Source organism: Neopsephotus bourkii, unplaced genomic scaffold (assembly GCF_033783945.1).
Source record: "Neopsephotus bourkii isolate Nb327-2 ecotype Australia unplaced genomic scaffold, CSIRO-AGI_Nbou_v1 NB_659, whole genome shotgun sequence".
NCBI lineage: Eukaryota > Metazoa > Chordata > Aves > Psittaciformes > Psittacidae > Neopsephotus > Neopsephotus bourkii.
The window spans coordinates 4,290,372-4,305,373 of NW_026901158.1; the positions used below are offsets into that span (position 1 = coordinate 4,290,372).

Here is a 15,002-nt window from a genome sequence, read left to right on the forward strand (position 1 = left end):
AGCAAGAACAACTGAAAAAATATTCTGTCCCTGATTGAAGGTTTCAGCGTTTAGAAGTCAGATAATGTGAATGATTGCTAAAGAAGTGGCTTTCAGTGGACCTGCCTTGTGTAATCTAGATCAGATCATCAATTACATGTATGAGCTGTGGAAAGGATAACTTGATCAGGATAGTAATGAATAGCTTGAGACACAATCTCTTAAAATGTTCCTGCCTGAGGGGTTTGCTAGAGGACATCTGTCTGTGTCATGTTTCTGTTGTGAGTACATAGCTGTAGCAAAATAGGCAGTAAGCTGGTCTTGAAGCAGTAGCTTGGAATTAGCAATAGCTAAACTTCATCCTATCCTGTTATCATAATTTTTATGTGGGTGATTTCTGAACATTTCATTGCATTTGTAGCTAAATCCAGCTTTAACAAGGGGCTTACTGCAGTAGAACACTGGGATGCATTGTTGGCTCCTGTACCTATTTATAAATGACAATACAGGACTTTTAAACTGCACTAGTATTTCCTTGTGTGGGGAATTGCCAAGATGTTAGGGTTTTAAAATGTACTGGCAGCTCTAAACTGCAAAGTGCAGATTTTTCTGATCCTCCCCTCCTGCCTTCTTTCCACTTTCTGTCAATTAATAACATCTACTTTGCCATGCAGGTAAGACATGTTTTTAGGCAAAACGCACACTATTGTTAGTCCAAGCTCTTACTTTCTTCCTAAACCTAGCTGTTGTTTCTCTCTGCATTCCCTTTGTACACTGATGTGATCGAGGCCTGGGAACACTGTTGAAGAATTTTCTAGTTTATTATGTGTAAGGGTATGACACACACCCTTCCCTTTTTTTTCCAAATGGATTTCTTGGGCTTTTCAATTGGCAGGAGAACCTGTTTCAAAACACACATGTGGGGTATCATCTTGTTAATTTTTGTGGCATTTTGAATTAAAGAGTGTAGCTGAGGAACACTTCAGGAACCAAAATTGTCAGTTCTGGATATATGAGCAAATGAGCAGCAAAAAAAGGCTCTGAATGTCAACATTTTTTATGTAAGCAGTGCAAGGATATATCATGGATATACGGCAAGTCAGGCGACTGTATGATTTACTACCTTGTCTTTGTGGCAAGATGTGGAACATCTGTCTCAAGTGAAACTTCTCTAGTGAGTATGTTTAAAATATCTTTAAACCTGTAGAAGTGGAAGTGAATTAGAAGGGTGATAAACTTGAGAGAGAAGCTGCTCTTCTGGCTGCTGACTGCTGGTCTTTAGGCTGGTTTCAGACGCCAAACACAGTCCCTTTCAGCTTAACACTAACAGCTTTTCTGGTTGTGCTACTAGTATTTGCCTGATGGAAAAAAGGTATGTTTGTTTTCAACAGCTGATTTTTCCAGTGTTTGTTGTGAAAAGGTGAGTTTTACCAACCACCAGTGTATAAAGAAAATCCATTGCTCTCCAAAGGCTGCATCTGCCCTATGCTATTTTGCCCCAGGTTTTCTATAATTGTTGTCGTGATTCTAGTTCTTTTAATAGCGAGGAAAGGATCTCTCAGTGACTGTTATTTTAAGTATTAGGTCATGTAAACTCTGAGTAAGGTGACAAGATGGTTAAAATGCCAACAGCTGTATGGTGTCCTGCCTGCATTTTATGTTCCTGTTGTTAGCACCTGCAACACTGAATCAGTGCTGGATGTCTTGCAGAGCTAGGGGGGAAAAAAAACCTTTATAATGCTTCCCTGAAAATCATAAAAAATGGAGAGGGTGTTAGTGATCTAGGTAAAGATTCATCTGGTTTTAGGAAAAAAGCACATAATTGACTTTGCAAAGTTGCGATGGTTATGAAAAATCTTTTAATTACTAGATAGCAATTTATGGCCACATTACATGTCTTCCATTTGGAAAGGGATCTATGCATTTTAATTCCAGTATTTTCCTTGTGTTATTGGAAATAGAATTAATACTGTGGATTTTTTTACGTGGTTGAACAGATTTATGCTATTCCTTTCAAAACATGAGTCAGCATGTTTTTACTGAAAATGTTAATAGATGAAGAGCAGTGTGTTGGACCATAGTACCACAGCTCTTTGTTTTATTTCTCCTTGTGGTGTCATTGGCTTGGCATTAATTGTACAGCTTTCATCCCACTGACAGTAGGAACACAGAATTTTTGTGCCATTGTTTTGACAGTCACAGGTTTATAGATGTCACAGGCATTCTCTAAGGAGAACATTTTTATTGATCAACAGCTCTGCTGAGGCTCGGTGTTATGTGTTCTTCTAACACAAATGTAGTTAGGACTGCAAGGGATCAGATGGGTAGGTCTTCCAGCATAGGCAGAAAACTTATTGCAGACATTATGTTAGAACCTGGGGCTTGTGTAGCTGATACGAAGACTTTTCATCTTACAGGGTTTGTACATGTTGTCTATGGCACCTCTGACTGCTGGTGCTGTGGAGGGAATATATAGAACTGGAGAAGGCTGGTGAAGAGACTGCTATATAATGAATTTGTGAGAGAGCCAGCTGACAAACCTTACTGATGGCTTAGGACTATTTAGAAGCTAAACTTAGGCCAGTGATTCATGAGTGGCAGAATTCCTTTTGATTGCTATGAAACAATTCCAAATGGTAGTGGCTATCCTTGAAAGGGGAGGCAAACATATCAGTGGTTATTGGTTCTTTCTGGGTTTACCTTAGCAGATGAAGATTACCATATTGTTTCTGAAAATCCACGTGAGAATAGTGATTTATCTGGGGAGAGGATGTGCCTATTCACCATGGGTTTTTTTTTTTCCCCAAGAAGAATGTGGCTCTTTAAAAAAACTTTGCAGCTTATTCAACATACAGAAATAATGTGGGGAATAAAAGGTTTCTTTCTAATGGCAAATTATAAAAGTTTTCCATATTGCTCATGTTGATGGAGTGCAGGGTTGACTATTCCTACTGCTCAGTCTGCTGTTTTCTGAAAATCTCAGGAATTTTAGATCCATACTGACAAAGGTATTACTGGTACTATTTTTTGGCACTATTTTCTGTCCCCTTTCACAGGTGGGACTGAAAAGCACACGATACCTTTTCAAAAATACTGAGTGATGATGTGGAGAAGCTGCCTTGTTTTCCTAAAGGCAGCATGTTCATGACCTTTGATATCTGTGCTTGCGGCTGAGATTTCTTTCAGATGTGCCACATAATTCAGCGTTATTTCTCTGTGCTATTCCTTTTCATTGTTCTAAAGCAGTGTCAGTTCTAGATTTTGTAATTAAAAAAATAATTATTGAGGATGTACAGGTTAAATAACCAGAGAGATGTTGAATACCCAAGTCATTATTATTGGGGTGGAAAGTGTGAAAGTATGTAGGCTTGGTGTTATAGCTGAGAGTAGTGCCAGCAAAGGACTGAGATTTACATTTGGGAATGACCTTGAGCATTTCCAGGTTCCTTAAGTCCAGAGAGAAAAGTGATGGCTTTGAAAGTACTTCCTTGTTGCTGCTTTTCAGCATGGCACGGGTCTCCAAGGAGCGCTTCACCTGGCATTAAGGCAACAGCAGGATGCTGTATTTACAGCAGTCTTCTTCTGGGGAAGCATCAAGGTTTCCAGCTGAAATAGAGGAACAGTGACCACAGAGTAAAGGCACCATGGAATTACTCACTTCGTTCCACCCTTGATGTGATAAGGTGCGATCCATGCATGGATGTAAGGTTACTGCTATCAAGAACAAAAAATACATGGCTTCTTAAAAAAACAAATTTACCATGTGAAGTTACTAATTACACTTTCATGATAGTCAGGAGGGCAAAAAAGACCAGTGTTTGCATAAAGCACGATAAGCATATTTTTAAGTCAGGTCTTGCTCTTCTGTGTCTTGCTTCCTCTCGCTTCGTTCCCAAGCCACAATCGCTTTTTACTCCTCTTTCTTTTTTTCCCTATTTTTTTTTTTATCTGTGACATCTGCTTGGAGCTTGTCCCTCCTGTGATCCCATACCACTTGCAGCTGTTCAGACCTCCAGCTCTGGGCTGTGCATGGGGTGCCCTGAGCATACGGCCTTTTTGATGTGTGATAAAACAGAACCAAGCCACTGGGGGTATGGAGAGGGAATGCAGCAGAATATCAATAAACCTGTTCTGAACAAAGCTGCAGCTCTGTGGTGGAATAGACATTTCACTGAAGTGTCAAGTAGATGGATAATGTATTCTAATTAGGGACTGACTGGTACCCCGCAACTTGGAGACCTTTGGAAATCAGATCCAAAATGCTAACTATTTTTGTAGTGTGTGTTTATTTTGCATTTGCTTAATGCCTTAAAACCTGTTTGTTGCAAAAAGCTATTTATTGAGCTGTATTTTCTTACATTGCAGAAACTTTTAGCTATAAAATTGCTTATTGACCATTTTAAGGACCTTTGAGATTTGTATATAAACCTCTTGAAGTCTGTTAAAAATACAATATTGTGTTTTGCTGCCTGTTGCTCAGGGTGTGTTTTTGAGCAATAAGCTGTAGTGACACCAGAAACCATGGATTTGTGTTGGGGTTGTTTCCCATTTGTTTCATTTTAGTTTCCACAAGTGTTGCACTTGGAGTGGAATAAATGAACCAGATTTGTAGCCTGTGTAAACTGACGGAGATGTTTTGGCTTCAGACCTCTGATGCCATCCCTTCCTAGAAGAGGATCTGGGCCTATATGTGCATTCTAGAGGCACAATATATTCAGAGCTAGTGCTGAAGTTCCTAGCATATCACTAAAAATATTGTTCAGCTTTGCCTCCTGCAAGTCCCAAGGGATAAATTGATTTCTCAGCACCTGGGTGACCTTAGACAATGGTTCATTCTAATTCGACAGAGCAAACACTGGGAGTGGCAAAAAAGGCTTTTTCAGTTCCTCTTATTTCCTTCAGCTATCAGCAGGATGACATGTTCCTGAAACCAGGCTAATTAAGGAATTTTAAATAGTCTATTTTCTTGTATAATTGGAATGTCCCATTGACTCCTACAGAAGTCATGGAGATACGTTTTCCTGAAATACTTCTAAAACCTTTGGACCCCAAACTGACAGATCTTCAAATTTATGTGGGTGATGAGAATGATTGCCAGCTAATGCAATATTAAAATATCTTCTTTAATTCAGTGTAAATATGGCTTCCAAATTTACGGTGGTATCACAAAGTTATTCTGAAGTATAGGAAATAGTGCTAAGGACACGTGTGGTTGAGCAGCTAACAGATAAATCAGAGAAAGTTCAGGAGATTCAGACTTGAGACTAGGAAGTGGATTAGATTTCAGAAACTGCATCACACAGACTGAGGCTGCAGCTCTCCTATGGTATTTCACAGATCTGTAAATGTTTTTTTAAAGATGCTCAATCCAACACTTAGCTGGCTATAACAAGGACTTTAGGGAGCAAAAGGCTCTTTTTTCTTTTCTCTTACTTTTGCTCTGTTGCTTCATTAGCTTTGGGAACGCTAGTTCCATTACTGTGAGTTTTCCTGTATAATTTAAGAAAATAATGAAAGCATGCATATTTTCCTCAGTGTTCTTGGCATTAAATCTGCCTTTAGATTTGTTTAGCCTCTTTTTTATACACAGTGTGGGCTGGTATACTTTTGAATATTTCAAAACTGTAGAAATTGTTTTGGGTTGTTTTTATTCAAGGTAGAAATTTTGGGTTTAAGGTTGAAACATGAAAAAAAACACCCCAAACAGTTGTTGCTACAATACGTAAGTTCCCATCGCTCTGTGGCACTGTGTGTGTATTAGTGTGTGCCATCTCACAAAGATAGCAGTGTTCCACATTTGTTTTCTTCTCTCACAAACATCCATAACAAACACTGTACTGCTGGGGATCAGAATGAGGTAGTTTTTGTGCAAGCAGCACTGATATTTAGTGCTAATTTTTTGGTTTTTCTCTTCCAGGATCAGTAACTGTTTCATGTTTTTGTTCAATAGGGATGGATTTTGGAAGGCTTCCCTGAAAATCAGGAACAGGCATGGATACTGCAGTCATCTGGCATCATTCCTAGGCATGTCGGTAAGCAGTACAAGGTTTATGTGTGATTGCATCCAGTAGGAAAGACTAGAAGTGTTTCTCCCCAAAAATCCTCAATAAATTCCACACTGATACTGAATACACCAGAGTCACCACACAGCAAAATACTTCAATATGGCTTAGATTCCTTCAAGAACTCAAGGTAACCTGTGAGACTTTAAACTCTGTCTTTCACATGTGAACCCTTTTCTTCTTGCACATTAGAGTTCTGTATATTCAAGGCAATCACAGCAAGTGTGTCTGAGCAGGTATATGCATCTGTGCTTCTGTTCTAGGGGTGAGTCTCAGTTGTCTCTGCCTTCCATCTCTAGAAATCAACCTTTATCCTCAGACCAAAACAATTCCTTGTATCCTAAATACAAACTCATCCTTCTGTTGAAGTAAAGAATGCAAACTTTACTCCACCAAGTGAAGTGGAAACATCACAGTTTTAAGCTTTACTTTTCAGGGTATGGGTGGATTCTTACTTCATTTCAGAGGAATCTGTTTACTGGCAAAGTGCTGATATCCAAGACCTTGACAGCTGCCCTTGCCATCTAGAAGAATCCAGTTGTCCCAAATTAGTATGGTTAGAGGACCTTCTTAGAATGTAAAGAATTGTTATGATTGTGTGGAATACAGTGTAAATGCTAAATGTAGAGCTTGCCAGTGGATAGTGAAAAGAACGTTAGTGAACTTGATGAATTGTCACTTTGGATTTGATTTGCATGAGATTTGACCGTTAATGAAGAATTCAGAAGTCACTGCAATAGAATTAGGCAAAAATGTTTAATGTCTAGTACTTGCATGTATTTTTAATATACCTAATAACATCTGAAGTGGAGTTTTGCTCACAATTATATCTGTGCCACCAAGACCTGAATGAGAATCTTAAAGCTCAGTCTGTCTAGCTAATCAAAAAGAAGGGTGAGAAGAAATTTATGGTATATGAGTACCTTAATAGGGAGAAAAAGTATCTGGAAGAGCTATTTGATACAGAAGAGAAAGTAATAAGAAGATTTTTTTTTTTAATCTGTAATCATATGCACTGAAAATAGTAATTAAATTACAGTGTTTAACTGTGAGGATGATGAGCCAAAAGCGACCTAGGGACCTGACAGATTATTCCGCTTTTGATGCTTTCTAATCAAGTTTGAACACTTTTCTGTGAGGTTATCAGAAAATAAGTTTCACTGGTCTCACTACCAAAGTACCTGGGTAAAAATTGCTTGTGAAATAGAAGAGATTCAGTCTTGAGTGACCTCTGAGTACTTCCATCCTGGGCTCCAGATACAATGTAAGTGAGAGAGAACCTTGTTAACCAGAGTGGATGATGGGGACAGCCTGTGTACTCATGGTTATTGGACTGGATACATACGTTAATGTGTCTTTTGTCCTACTATGCTGTTTAGGAGGTGAAGCAAAATTCTGATTGAAAGTGGGTATTTTGCAGGTAGAATACTGGAAAAGGAGATTGAGGCAAATGTGCTTGAAATGCATTCATCCATTTTTAGTATTAGGACACATCTAAACAGTTACAGGAAGTAAAGCAATTAACTAACAAGAGCTACACTTTTTTCTTTCATTTTGTTTTGTTTTGGGTTTTTTTTGTGCCTAGTTGTGCTTTATGCTCCAGACACTGTGCTGATTGAGAGGAACAGTGGGAAAAGGATTGATCCCAACACAGAAGGTACAGTATGTTTGCTCCTGATCTCCCCTAGAAACTGGAGCATTGCTTGATCTCAGAACCATTCTAAAGCCAATAGGATTCAAACTTAAATTATATCCCTTTAAGAACTAGTAGGAATTTATAAATTCATCTGTTTGGAAAAAGTATTTGTTGATGTTGCATTATTTTCTGTGCCAGTAAAATATGGAAAATGCAAAGCTCAGTATTTAGACTGCAAACAGTAGACTGTGGCTATAGCAGAGAATATCTGAAGGTTATATCTGCCTATATGAATTTACATTTTGCTGTGCATCTTTGCTAGAGTCTGGGATTATTTTTTTTCCTGAGGTGCAGGTATGCCTATGGATGTCTTCCTTTAAATGACTGTCAAATAGACTTCTGTATTGTTTGTTGTGTAGCAGTCATCCATTACATAAAATCCTGACAGTGATCAATAAAAAAATCCCACTGAATGCTTTAAGAGTGGAATTAGGAGGGATGTTCTTAACTTAAAAAATTACTTTTATTTGTTGTAAGGGAGATTTGTTTATCAAAGGACTTGCTTAAGGTTCAGTCTTAAGAATTTGGAGAGGTATCCCCAACCTGGCTACTTCCTGTTTGTGCATGTGCAGAGTAATAGCTTTCAGTACAAGTAGGAAGGGAAGTGCATAGGTTATTGCTTGCCTCAAAGTCTAAAGCTTAAAGACCATGATTTTGTTCGTTAGGAAACCTTTTGGAGCTGAGCAAGACCTATTAAATAGCCCTCTTAGTTCCTAATCAGTGTCTAACTTTCAGAGGTGTACCATACGACCTTTGACTGGCCATGTGATACGCTGATACAGGAACGTTTGGTGAAACCAGAAGATCCATCTGAACAGGAGATACCAAAAAAACTGCTGGAATATCACAGAAACTTCCCTGGGATTTTCCAGATCTACCAAAAAGTTCTGAAATCAATCAATGCAGACCAGCCTTCTATGGATGTCCTCTCACAGGGTAAATATGCATCTTTATGGCAAATCTGATAGTCGATAAACTATTTTATATATAAATTTATATATAAATTTGAAAGGTAGGTTCCTAGCTGTTAGAGACAGTTTGTAGGATTAGGATTAGTCAACACAGATGGCTCCCAGCTGAGTTATGTTCCTTCTAGTACAACATTTGGGCTCTTCCTGGTAATTATTTTATAGGACTAGAGTAAGTGCAGGTAACTGGAAAGTCTTAGCACCACAGTCCTGCCAAGGAGCAGCTGAGCCAGAGCAAATGTCATGGTTATTTCTGCAAGAGTCTCTTCTAAAAGGCTGCATTGTGGCTCAGTTGTTAATCTCCCAAAGGGCTGGTACCTTCCACAAGTCTGGTAACAAGAAGTAGGAGTAGTTCAAAGCCAGTAACATTTCATTATTTAAAAGCTGTTCTTGCTGGTAGCTTTTCTGTTCAACAGTTCTTGTTTGCCTTTGCTTGACTGTAATGCAATCTGACTTTTAATGTTGATTCTTCAAGAAGAGAATAAGGAAACTGCCAGAAAAGACCAATTGATAATGTACTTTGTAGCTGTCAGTCTGTAGATGATCTGTTATATCCCAGTAATGCTGCATCTCAAAAAGGTCTTTTTTTTAATAACAAGTGCTGCACTTTTAAGATAAACAAGGAGGAAGTTTATATTCTGAATTTACAGATTAATTACTTCTAAATTACTTAATTAAATTTAAAAGTTCATATCATCATTCATAAAGAATTCATGCCTTGAATTGTAAATAAAAATGTGAGTGCCTGAATATTAATTATTATTAATTAATAATGTAGTGAGATAAATTGAAAACTGGAATGAAAAAAATCCTCTCTAGATCTTTTTTTCTGCAGCGCCTCAAGCAGCCAGAGGCTTTTTTTAAAGAATAATTAGCTGTGGAGACTGTCTGGGGGATCATTACTCCTAATTAACTTGGTTATTTACTGCAAATTAAGCATCATTTGTAAGCAGGGTGCTTTGCCTGTAATGTTTGTGCTTTTCAATACACTGGGTTATGGCAAATGTTCAGAATAACTGGAGCACTCCTTGGGTAGCTGATACTCAGGGTTTAGAAAGTTCTGCAGCAAAACACACATTTGCTGTTAGGATTTTCCAGTTAGGATTTTCCAGGGTTTTTGTTAAGCTTCCTTTATTGCTATAGGTACGGTGTGAAAAAAGAAAGAGGAGATCTCTCATCAATATTAGTGTTATTATGGATTGTTTCATAGAATTATAAAATTCTGTAAACTTTTAAACTGTAATGCAATTACTGCTCACATATGCTGGGATGTGTGACGTCAAATTCAGTTTGTGTGGTGTAATGTCCCAGTACAGCCTGTGGCACTGGAGAGATGTACACGATCCTCTGTGGTTGCAGTCTGAGTTTCTCAGTTCTGCAGGTTCACTGCCTAGAAATAACCAGGGCTGGAGTTTGCTGGAGATGCTTCTGGTTTACAAATGTACTTTAGAATGATACCAAAGTGTCTAACAGAGGGTCCTCACAAAATTTGTTAGTATTCATTGTGTGTTAACAATGGTAGTTAAAATACTTAATGGTGCTCTCCATCAATCCTTTTATCCTTTTGTGGTTTTGTTTGTTCTGATTGTTTTGGGGGTTTTAGTATGGGCTTTATGATTCTTACAAACGTTAATGTCTAAGCTTGTCCTGTTTGTTAGTCATAAAAGGGGCACAGGGAGTAAGAGCCTTTGGCTGTGTCCAAATACGATCCTAATTTGTCTTCACTGCCAAGCCATGTTTTCTTTTAGCTTCTTGGGTATCTATCAGGTTCTCTTTTGAAATTGTAACAGAGTTCAGATCTCTATAATACATTACATCATGACGCTTCGTATGTCCTGTGGTCTTTCCAAAGCTCTTATCCGTAGATTGACCTGAATGTAGTATTTCCTACACAATACGAAATGTGGAAGAGTAATGTCCAGCAAACAGTAGAATGGGACAAATAAGCTCAAGGCAAAAATGATGGACAAAAGTATAAAATCATACTGGGTTGTGCATTGTCAGTGCCGTGTTGTGTCATGACATCCTAGGATACAAGTTTATAATACTGTTATTAGGAGTCTGTTAACCACACACAAAGAGCTGGTTAAATGTCATATTAATTTAACAGCCTGAGTTTTTACACTTAAATATTTGTACAGAAACTGCAGAAAGTATTAAATGTAATTATTATATCCCTCTATATTTTGCATGGTAAAATTGTACCTATCAAGCAAAAATTACTTCTGCTAAAAACAGCATGGTAAAAGAGCAGCTATTAATTGAATCTACTCTTTAAAATGGTTTGACATTTACTGATGAAAGGAAGTATAGGGAATATGATGATGGTAACATTTCTAAAGTGCCTCCTGGTGTAAGTTGCTGACATGACAGATACCAGTGTCTCGGTTTTGGTTGGAGTATCTGGAAGTTTCAGTGATAAAATAAATGATCATCAACATAATTTAATTTTATTTTGAGATAAGCTAATATTTATATTAATTAAAAAAAAAAAAGAAATAGGATGTAAACTCTATTTCTTGCTTCGTGTTCTAGTCCTTACCTGTGTCCAAACACGGCACCGATCAGCTGCCCCCTTTACACCACGGATTGTCTTTTTTGGACCCCCAGGCAGTGGGAAGAGCCTTCAGGCAGCGCTATTAGCTCAGAAATATGGTGTTGTCAACAGTAAGTTTTCAGTAAATACGTACTTTGCTCAATTCCCCTTTTCTCCCTTTCTGATCATTTCTCTTTTGCTCTCTGTCTTTCCTACTTGCTCACAAAATTTCTGTTTGTCCATTGCTATGGATGTCAAGTTCTTGAAGGAAGTGAAGTAGTGTAAACCAGTAGAGCATATGTTGTGCCAAACCAGCTCTAACATTATTTAAACATGATTTTTTATACCCATTACATCAGTATTTTTCCATGTGTTAGTTCCTGTAGTGCTCTGAATTCTGTGGATCAGTGGATCATGAGTAATGTCCTTGCAGTTTCAGCTATCTGACCAAAACTGGGGCTCTTTTAAAAGAGAGTTTACTCTGAACTATAATGAAGAGTCAGGTTCTGTGCATCTGAAGTAATGTAGTAGAAAATAAGTGATTATTTGAAAGTGCACTCTCTTTCTTTGGTAAAGGAGGCCCAGAAAATTCTAGATGATGCTTGTTCATGGTTAGCATGCTAATGCTTAGATCATAGGTTTGTACAGTTCCGTTACAGGCACAGAAACAGCTATGAACTGTCTACCTGCCAGTTCAGGGTCCTAGGTTTAGCATTTTTCTATTTGCAATCTTTACTATTATTTTAGTGTTTTAAAAACCATACATAACTGTGACTAAAATGATATCTGGTGAACTTGAAAAGGGTAAATTTAAATTATTTAAAAATACTGAAAAGTACAGATAAAACTGATAGACTGTGCTATCAGTTATTTTAATATTGCTGTGGATTGTAATTTCATATTAAAAGTAAATGTAGTTTTATTCAAAGCTGTATTTTTAATAATGTTGTCATTGGCTTAATGAAAAATAAACCATGTTTGAATGTGTTAAAAAAACTTGTCCTCATGTTTCTGAATGTATTTAATGTTTTTGGACTTTATTTTTAAAACTGCAAGTTTGATAGTGTTTTCATCTAGGTCAAAATTTGCATTTCTTTCTAAAGTAACTACTGGATGAGACTGCTGCAGCTGCTCTTACTAAACACCATTAACACTGCTTTACCTGTATGTTGAATTTTAAATTTACTGTAAACCAAATATTGGAAGAATGAAGTCTTTAATTAATAGACCATCATTAGACCATCAATAGGCAGTCATTTTTGAGAACAGTATTCAGATTATAGTGGGATTGAAGCATAGTCTTAAAAATCTAATTATATGTTTAAATAGTCTCATGAATTGGATTGAGTTTAGGTTTATATATATATATTAGTTCTCTTAAACTGGGGTCTATGAACTGAGTTTCTGTTATGTTTTCACACCATTTATTCACACCATGTATTGACACAAATTTTCTTCTTCAAGACAGCTAGTAACTGTTAAAATTTGTGCTCATCCCTTGTTGCTTAAACATTAAATTCCATCAGCTGTATCCAAGAGATGTTCCTCTTGTTTGCCAAACAGGCTTTTTAATGGCGATAAAACAGATGAAAGGGCTTGCTGCTCTTGCCATTAAAGTCAGTGCAGCTGTAGATGTTGCTGCTCTTGATTTCAGAAAAAGTAGAATTAACTTCCAGTTATTAATTGAAAGGTCATGCAGTAATGTACAGAGTGATTTTTATCTAATACTAACCAAAATGGATTTGAAACTAGGACCTGGGAGGTTGTATAACCTCTCCATGCCTTGATTCCCTCCCTGTGAAATAAGTCAGGTATGTTGCACTGAGCTTCTGTGTAGCAGTGAGACTCAGTAACTCCAGTCAGAAAGGCAGTATTTCACGTACCACTGTCCTGACTAAAATTTTAAATCTGCATCTCCTGGTGTTCTGTGTGTTAGAAGTCAATTATAATACTGCATTAGCACAGCTTTTTAAATATAATTCTTACATGATCATTAAATGATCCAGGGAGTCACTCCCTTGAACTGCAGATTTTCCTGGACCTCCAGCTGAGCTGCTGAGATGCTGTTCAGCAGGTGTTACTTTATTCAGTATTTACAAGTTTATAAAAAGTGAAAACCACGAGCAATCCTCGACTTGTTATTTCAGAAACATATTTGATTAATATCTTTATGTCTATTTTTAATATGTTCTTTGCCAAATGTATTCTTTTTTATTCAGTATTCTCCCCTGCTCAGACTCTTTGCTTTTAGCTCTGCTTGGCCAGAAAAAAAAACAGATCCTACCACCCACCCCCCCAAACCCTGCAACTTTTATTTTATTCAGTGACCTTATTCCATTATGCAGCTTCTGGGTTTTATTTCTCTTCTTTGTTGCTTCCTTTTTAAAATTTAACCTTGTGTCTTTTTTGTTCTGCCTTCCTGTTAGTTTGCTGTGGGCAACTGCTAAAGGAAATTGTTGCAGGCAAGACAAAACTTGGGGAACTCGTTAAGACTTACATTGACAGTGGATACCCAGGTAGGGCACGTTGTCTCATTACACTGTACTTAAAAATTTGTGGCAAAAAAATAAATTGTGAGTGAATTTTTCTTGGTCAGATTCTAACCTGAGTTACATCCGAGTAATCTGGTGACTAATTCCAGTCCTTACATGTGATTTGTAGCACTGCATAACAGAAGTTAGATTGCTGAGCTCTTTGATATCTTCAAAGCAAATAGTTCACTGTTCCAATGAAATTTAGGTTTCTTCTACACCTTCCAAAATTTGAATTCCTTGTTTTATCGCTAAATCAAAATCAGAGTTCTGATGTAGAATTTTAAAATGTTTAAACTGTCACTTAAAGCACAGGATTGTGTTTCATTTTTATTTCAAGTGGGCTGTAACAAAGACTATGTTGTGGTTTTTTTTAATTACTTTTAGTAGATTATTTTCATGAAAATATTTTAAACTTAAAGTTTATTTGCATTTCATTTCTATCAGCATTTTTGGTCATAGGAAGGGACTACCACAAAGAATATCTAAGCATTCTTTGCTTTTGCAAGGCTCTGCGGTGATTTCAGATAAATCATGAATACTGTAAGCTCCTTAGGGCAGCAGATTAAACTTAGGTGTTTGTTAGTTGTCTTGCACAAGGATAGCTGTCTCGATGTGGTGGGTATTAAAAATCAGACAAGAGCTGTAGTTCTAAAGGATGAGTGGCATGTAAAATCTCAGTAGCATGTAAAAATGTTTTGTTTTTCCAAATTACAATGGCCTGGAAGAGGAACTTTCAGTCCTGTTTCTGGCAACAGGCCAAAGGGTTGCCAACGATACAACTAAAAGGAGACAATCTTGTTTAAGATTGAGAAATCTTGGTTAAGCTTCAGTATTAATGGAATTTTGAGCAAACCCCCCTGAGCAAAGAAAAATCTTCATTGTCTTTTAGTTTTAGCAAGGAAAGTCATTTGGTGAGGTGGAAAGCTTGAAAGTGCCCTTTTTTTTGCACAATAGCTTAATTCTGAGACTGAATTACACAGATCTGAAACATGAGCCTATAAAATTAACTGAGGTTCCCTTGATACCATAGCAAGAGATTCAGTACTTTTCTAAGCATTTCAAAAAGACCTTTGGCAGCCTGCAGCTTTGGGTATTCTATCCCTCTGTCAGGCACTTTATCAAGCCATGAGGTAATACATTTTAACTCTAAACTTCATCTCTAGTGAATGGATTGCATTTATTTGTAACTCTGCGAGTTCAGTGCATTAATTTTCTGTGTCAGTCACC

The 15,002-nt window shown here is 37.3% G+C and overlaps 1 protein-coding gene across 4 annotated transcripts in view; it reads left to right on the forward strand.

Moving 5' to 3' along the window:
• The window catches only part of AK8 (adenylate kinase 8), a 65,077-nt gene that overhangs the window by 13,990 nt on the left and 36,085 nt on the right, over positions 1–15,002 (forward strand). For all 4 annotated transcript variants that reach the window (XM_061352697.1, XM_061352699.1, XM_061352696.1 and 1 more), the window contains exons 6-10: positions 5,930–6,011; positions 7,627–7,698; positions 8,473–8,673; positions 11,241–11,372; positions 13,668–13,757. In XM_061352697.1, coding sequence (XP_061208681.1) covers positions 5,930–6,011; positions 7,627–7,698; positions 8,473–8,673; positions 11,241–11,372; positions 13,668–13,757 — 577 coding nt within the window. The remainder of the gene's footprint in view (positions 1–5,929; positions 6,012–7,626; positions 7,699–8,472; positions 8,674–11,240; positions 11,373–13,667; positions 13,758–15,002) is intronic.